Raw genomic sequence first — 7737 nt, forward strand, 5'->3', positions numbered from 1 at the left:
TGTTGCAATTCTTGAGAGTGTATTGAGAGAGGAGTGTATTTTGCACTTTGGGATTGAGGGGACAGAATTGAGCTAGGAAGCTCACTAGGATAGAATTTTTTTAGCACACCAGAGTAGCGGTCACAATAGTTAGCTTTCCTCATTCTAGGTAGAGGTCATACAAGCCTAAATTCTTAGGCTGATAATTTAGAGGGTGCCTTGGAATGCCATGGTATGAGGATTGCACAACCTCTTTTTGGCATTTTTGTTCAAAAATGATGCTTAGGACTCAAAGCCTTGGAGAACATCATGTGCAATTTCCATTAAACTAGAGTTGGGCCTAAGTCATGAAGGAAAAGAAACAACATATTTAAGGTGTATGAGTTTTCAAAACCCATTGCAATTATGATTACTTCCATCATTAGTACAATCAAAAAAATTAATGTTAAGAAGATAAGATTGATCAGGGTCCATTAGAATCTCTAGTAAGTTTCACAAAACTTTTAGGTCTACTACTTGTTTTTTTTTCTTTTTGCATGTAAATTTCAAATTTTGGTGTAGGTAACCTTGGAAAACTTAACATGTTGGTCGATTTTGGCAATTCTAATTTTAGGTGGGGTATTTTTCTTCATCGTCGCTAGAGCTTTCCTTATCTAAGTTATCAGGCTCGAGATTGTATCTAGTTGCTAGCTTTGAGTAGGATCTTGTTTTAGTTTGGAGACTCTGAAGACGTCCTCCTAGGGCTGGTACAATTAAACTGGTGAAAAAAAGTGTTGGTAAGTAAAACACTTTGAGCACTAGAGGGGGCACTCCTACACATAGGAGCCTTCCGAAACTTCCCAGAAAAGTCCGCTCTATGATACCGTCTACTAGCGAGTCTTGGTCACTCACTAAAAGCACAAAGGAACCAAACAAATTGGAATAAACTCAATTGGTGCTAGATACCAAAAGATTGTCCTCTTATGAGTTGTTACTCTTGAGGAAGATTTCCTCACAAGGAGACACCCGCACAAAGTGAGCCCATATTCTCAAGCATTCACACAAACCCATATATGATGATCAAGGAAGCTAGTCCACCAAAGCCTTCACCTTTGGCTTTGTATGAACCCTAGAAATGGAAGACTTTACAGAAAAAATTGACACCTTGGTAAAGTTTGTAGTTAGCTCCATGCTTTAGTAATAGAAGTTATGTCATGAGAGCTCTTTTGAATAGTTTGAGTGAGGACACTATTCATTAGCACAACAATAGCTTTGTCATTTCATATTCCCCTTGTGATAGACAGAAGTTGTTGTATCGTCGCCATCATGCGGTGTATGTGAGCTGCCATGTTTGGCTCTAGTCGTTGTCTGGGTTGTAGGCTTGCATGAGCTTGGAAGTTACATATAGAAGCTTGGTGCTTGTGAAGATCTCATTAGAGTTGATCATGGCAATTGTTTAGTTTGGATGTTCAAATCCTGATTGTACTCACTGATTTGTATTCGTAGGGAGCTCTTACCAAAGTATGTGTGGGAAGCATCTGACTGTAGATGTAAAGGTGTGCCATATTTCCTTTAACAAGGTCTTGTAAAGGGCACTTTATCTAAGAGTCTAGAGAGATGTTTGCATCTATGAAAATAGCCCACAGCTTCTAGGTTCTTACCTCAGACGACAAATCCCTTGCAATCAATGCGCTCAAGAGGTGGCATTTCGGGCAATCATCTAACAAGCAGCAATCCCATCAATCGATGGATGCCTTCTCTAGCCACCTCTAGCTTCCGATGAGGCCTTCTAAACTTGCAAGCCAAGCATGTCGCCCCATGCTGCGGAAGCATTTTCATGCTTTGGAAAGGATACCACAATTGGCATACATGTCGACTAAAGCATTGCCAAAGACGACATCCTTTCCCACCATCCCATAACTAGCAATCTTCTCATAATAAATTTCATTCATGTCCACGTCTTGCATAAACCAATGCCTTCAATATGCAAGCCTACGTATGTACATTCGGAGAGAAGACCTTGCTTTGCATCCTCTAAAAACTAGGAGGGCTTCCTCACCCTGTGCTTGTTGGGCATATCTTACAATCAATGCACTCCAACAGACAGCATCTCCAAACAAAGAAGCTCGTGAACATTTTTCACTTAAGTCTCCATAGTTGGCATACATGTTGACCAAAGCACTACCAAGCATGATCCCTTTTTCTAAGGGCCCTCAACTAACAGTCATTATAAGGATTTTGTCCACCCATGTCAATATCTTCTGTAATGCCACATGCACTCAAGATGCAAGTAAAGGTACTTTTGATGACATTCCAGACGATCAACAACCATAGCTCTTAACATTATGAATCCCATCTAACATTCTGTAGCGATGAGGACTGCCAAGAGTGCAAGCATGCAAGTTTGTACCTTCTCATGAATTTTTTCACCTGTGTCCACATCTTGCATAAGCAGCATGTCAAGATGTAAACAGCCAAGCATGACATCTTTTTCCAACATCCCCTAACTCTCATAAACATGTGGAGAGAACAACTCCCAATGGGGAGCCCGTGAAGCACTGTTTGCGTATTCCTTACACAGTTGCTCGCATTCACACACTAGGCATCAACAGGATTAACTGATAGGATCTCACCAATCAAACGTGAGTCTCATGCAGACGCCGCCTCCATAAAAAACATAGAAGTATAATCATGCCGGCACTGTTAACCATTTCAAGGTATGACTAGTAGCTTGGGGATTTTCGCAAACTCAAGGCGTTGACTACTACGATACTTTCGCCCCAGTCTAGCTGATACCTGTTACTTCTGAGTCCTGTCCATGGCAGCTTACTATAATTAGATACACGCCAGAAGGATGCGAAGACTGCATTCCCTCACAAACAGCTTGATGAAGTTCGAGTCCTGCGACAGCAACATGAGTCCAGGGAGTACTTTTATAAGCATTGCAAACTTGTTACACCTCTTTGTGGATTACAACAATCACCTCGTCAGTGGTTTTCTAACTCCATGCTCTCTCATGGCTATACACAATTCATTTCAGGTGTGTGTGTTTATTTTCGTACTGGCAAAGGACTATTATCTTCTCGTAGCCTTCTATCTGAATGACATTACACTGGAGAGCACCCCCTTAGGTCATCAATGTTACAAAATTAGAGTTTACTAGGGCTTTCTCCATGACAGATAGGGCAAGTTAAAGCACATTTTTGGCATCCAAGCCATTCACGACCACTCTAATGGCATTCTGCAGCTCAGCCAATGACAATACTGTGATCTTCAACTTTGGCAGTTTCAAATGGAAAGTGTGCTAAGGACATTGGACACTCCTCTTGCAAATCAACGTACAGCTTTCAGCCCTGATTACATGTGGAATCTATCCACTACAAAGTGTCTCCACACAGCCAATACTTTTTATTAACATAGGAGAGGGTAAAGCCACAACAGAGCCTTCATACACAGACACTGCATGCTCAAAGGCCAACCTTCCAAGGTTTCCATTTCCCCTACTTTGACAGGCACATAAAAAAGAGAACCATGCTGGGAGGTTATGATAAAGTCGCACCTTTTGATTTGCTTCAATTGCCTTGTCAAAAAGCCCAGCATGGCTAAAAGGATTTACAAAGCAAATGTGATGGCCTAAAGTTGGAAGAATGCCGTAACTTGCTTTCAACAACTGACCCTTCTCAGTAGCTCCTATGCTAGAGCAGGCCTTCAAAAGACAGGATAAAGCCACTGAATCAGGAAACAAACCCTCAGTTTTCATTTGCTCAAAGCAGCTGAGGGCCTTTTCACCATACCCGAGCCGGTAATAACCTGTCATCAATGTAGTCCATGAGACAACGCTCCGGATAGAGAGGTGGTCAAACAGTTCTTGTGCCTTGACAAGCTCACCGCACTTGGTATACATATCAATAAGTGCACTTCCAAGAACATCATTCTCAGATAATCCTTCTTTCACAATGTCATCATGGATCTCTCTGCCCGTGTCAAGTGCACCCATGTTGCCGCAGGCCTTCAGAATGTACGCAAAAGTTGTAACATTAGGAGCAACACCCTGACTTCTCATGAATTTGAAACAACTGACTGCTTCATTATCATAGCCATGCTGGGAGAAACCTGAGATAAGCCCATTCCATGATACCACATCTTGAACAGGAAGCCTGTTTAACACTAGCTGTGCCTTTGCAAGTGCACCACTCCTGGCATACATGCTCACCAAGGACTTAGCAAGTATACGTTCTTCGTCCAATAACCCTTCTCCAACAATCTCCGCAAATAATTCTCTCCCCTTCTCAAGTGCAGTTATGTTGCCACAGACTTTGAGAATGGCAGAAAAAGTCACTCCATCTGGAAGAAGGCCCTCATGTTTCATACATTCGACAACTTCGAATGCCTTCTTACAATGTCCAAACTGACAATAACCGGTGATGAGAGCATTCCAAGACACCACATTTCTGACAGGAAGTTCATCAAACACATGCTGAGCCTTTGTTTGGAGACCGCATTTGGCATACATATCCACCAATGCGTTCCCAAGTACAACATCTTCTTCCAGCAAACCCAGTCTAACAATTTCAAAGTGCAGCATTTCACCTTTGTCAGCTGCACCTAAGCTGCCACATGCATTAAGAATACAAGCAAATGTTACAGCATCAGGATGGAGACCTTCATGTTGCATTTGTTCAAAACAGTCCAGTGCTTCTTCAGCGTATCCATGTTGAGAGTATCCTGTGATCAGTGCAGTCCAGGATATGCAATTGCAAACAGGAAGTTCATGTAAAATACTTTCTGCCTTAACAAATGCTCCACACTTGGCATACATATCCACCAAAGCATTCCACAAGGCAGTTGATTTCCCAAATATACCCTTTTCAATAATCTCGGCATGAATTTTTTTGCCCCTCTCACGAGCTCTCATGCTGCTACAGGCTTTCAGGATACAAGCAAAGGTCACTACATCTGGAGAAAGCCCCACCTGTTTCATCAGCTCAAAACAATCTAATGCATCCTCATTGTACTCATTTTGGCAATATCCTGTGATCAGGTTGTTCCAAGCAACCACATCCTGAGCTGAGCGCTCTAACAGCAACTGTTGTGCCTTAGCAAGTAACCTCCTTGCCTCTTCATGCATGCCAACAGCAGCATAGATGTTACACATGTAAACATAAGCCAAAATAGTATCTTTATTCAAACGGAGTGCATGCTCAAAAGCCAATCTCCCGACCTTCACATTCCCCCATTTTTGACAAGATTGCATCAATGCAAACCACATTGAAACATCAGCTGAAAAACAGATCTTCTCCAACACCTCCATTACTCTGCCGAACTGCCCAACATGTCCAAAAAGATTGACCATGCACATATGATGCTCTGCGGTAGGGATGATGCCATAGCTCATGCTCATGGAATTAAAGTAAAATTGACCTTTTTCAGCTGCCCCCATGCTGGAACAAGTTCTTAATATACAAGTAAAGCTCACTGCATCTGGCGAGAGACCCTCACTTTTCATCTGTCCAAAGCATCTAAGTGCCTCCTCACCATGCCCATGGTCGCAATATCCTGAAATCAATGCCGTCCAAGAAATAACATCCCGAGAGGGAATCTCATTAAAGATTTCCCGGGCCTTTCCAAGTGCACCACACTTCATGTACATGTCCACTATTGCACTCCACAGAACAACTACTTCACCGAATAATCCCTCTCTGATAATTTCAGCATGAATTTCTTCTCCTTTCTCAATCACACCAATGCTGCCACATGCTTTCAAAACACTCACAAAGGTAACTGCATCTGGAGAAAAACCTTCACGCCTCATCTGTCCAAAACACTCTATTGCATGTTCACCGTAATCATGTTGACAATAGCCTGTGATAAGTGCAGTCCACGTGACAAGATCATGGGTGGAGAGTTGATCAAACACTTCTTGAGCCTTAGCAAGTGCGCCACATTTGGCATACATGTGCACCAATTCTGTGCAAAGCCAACAACTTCTCATCAGAAACCCACTCCTACATATCTCATCATGTATCTTTTGACCTATTTCTACATTGCCACATGCCATCAGGATGCAAGAAAAGGTAACCACATCAGGACAAAGGCCCTCATATTTCATTTTCTCAAAACACTTGAAAGCCTCCATATCACATCCATGATGACAAAATCCTGCAATTAATGTATTCCAAGAAACTATGTTAGGGACCGGTAGCTCATCAAATACTTGTTGTGCCCTCGCAAGTGCGCCAAACTTGGCAAACATATCAATCAAAGCATTCCCTAGTACAATATCCAATCCAAGCAATCCATCTCGAACAATTTTAGCATAGAGTTCTTTGCCTGTCTCAACAGCCCCTATAGTGCCACATGCTTTCAAAACACAAGTAAATGTTCTAGCATCTGGAGAGAGGCCATCTTCTTGCAGCCTATGCAAACAGATGAGTGCTTGCTCGCCAAGCCCTTCTTGCACGTATCCTGCAATAAGGCCATTCCAAGAGACCAAGTTTCGGAAAGGAAGATCATCAAATACTTTCTGGGCCTTCACTAGTGCACCACACTTGGCATACATGCTGACGAGAGCACTGCCCACAAAAATATTGTTTTTGAGAAAACCCTTTCGGGAGATCTCAACATGTAATCTGCCACCTCTGTTCAAATCCTTCTGCTGGGCACAAGCCTTAAGCTGGGCAACAAGGTCTAGGCTCTCTTGAAATTTCTGGTGGGTAGTTAGCAATTCTGTCCTTGTCGACATTGTCATGTGAGCAAAGGCGGGATCCATGTACACGTCTTCGCTTCGAAACTCGTGCCAGGCAACGCCTCAGTCTCACCAGAGGTTGTAGAATCAGCCATGCGTGAGCCCAAACTGCCATTATGCGTCACATGCATCTGTGCAAATTGGTCGTTAAGCTGAAGATATGGTACGCCTTGTTCCTTTAGAGGTGATGCAGCCCCTATGAAAAAGGAATGGCGTCTAAGAAGTTCGTGTTGCTCGGCGTGGTGCATCCTTGCATCTGCGTCTCGTGTTGTGCGGATTGCAGCTCTGCTTCGTGTAGCCATCGCCAACTTTGCCAATTGGCGACGCTATAGTGAAAACATCATTAGTTGGTCCCTCACCAGTCAATAAGGGAGTTATTGTTCCTCAGCCCAAAAGGTCACGCAGATAACAATAACAATTTTATTTGGCCTTGGCTGAATAGTATGTGGTACCCGTTTTGAAAAAATCGCAAAAAGAGAGATTCTTGAGGAGATCCTAAGTGAAGGTATGTGGTGGCCTTTTTGGAGAAATAGCACAAAGAGAGAATCTTGAGGAGATCCTAAGTTGGAAGATACGTGGTACCCTTTTGGATTGGGCCTAGAAAGCTTATGGCAATTTCAGTAGAATCCATACAGAAAATTGAACAGGGAATTGGAGGTTAATTGGAATGCAACACAATGGATTTATAGGTTTAAATGTATATAGAGCTTTGCCTTTCAAATCAAACATAGCTACCTAGCCTGGCTCATGATTCATCAAGGTATCTGTCAGCTTCAAGAGCCCTCCAGGCTAAGGTGGGAGATGGGAAGTGTAGAAGATGTGGTGAAGTTGAAGATTTGAGTCACATCTTCATTTTTTGCAAGCACAATTCAAGGAAATTGGAGATCATGCAAACCAATTGTAGAGATTTGCACCCGTAGAAGTTTATTGTAAGGGAACTCCTCTTGGGAGAATGTGTAAGGTTGGATATTCCATTGTGGAACCTTTGGAGGCTTACATATCTATGGTTTTGCTGGTCTCAAAGGAATGAAGCA

General features: G+C 42.7%; 1 protein-coding gene across 1 annotated transcript; it reads right to left on the reverse strand.

The window, feature by feature from the left end:
• Positions 1–1397: 1397 nt before the first annotated feature.
• On the reverse strand, positions 1398–7077 carry LOC147464162 (pentatricopeptide repeat-containing protein At3g16610-like). The gene has a single exon (XM_086493142.1). The coding sequence runs from the start codon at positions 6725–6727 to the stop codon at positions 3329–3331; it is 3399 nt and encodes a 1132-aa protein (XP_086349268.1). The 5' UTR covers positions 6728–7077; the 3' UTR covers positions 1398–3328.
• Between the last annotated feature and the right edge of the window lie 660 nt (positions 7078–7737).

This window comes from Adiantum capillus-veneris, chromosome 2 (assembly GCF_014529385.1).
Source record: "Adiantum capillus-veneris isolate H3 chromosome 2, ASM1452938v2, whole genome shotgun sequence".
NCBI classification, from domain to species: Eukaryota; Viridiplantae; Streptophyta; class Polypodiopsida; order Polypodiales; family Pteridaceae; genus Adiantum; species Adiantum capillus-veneris.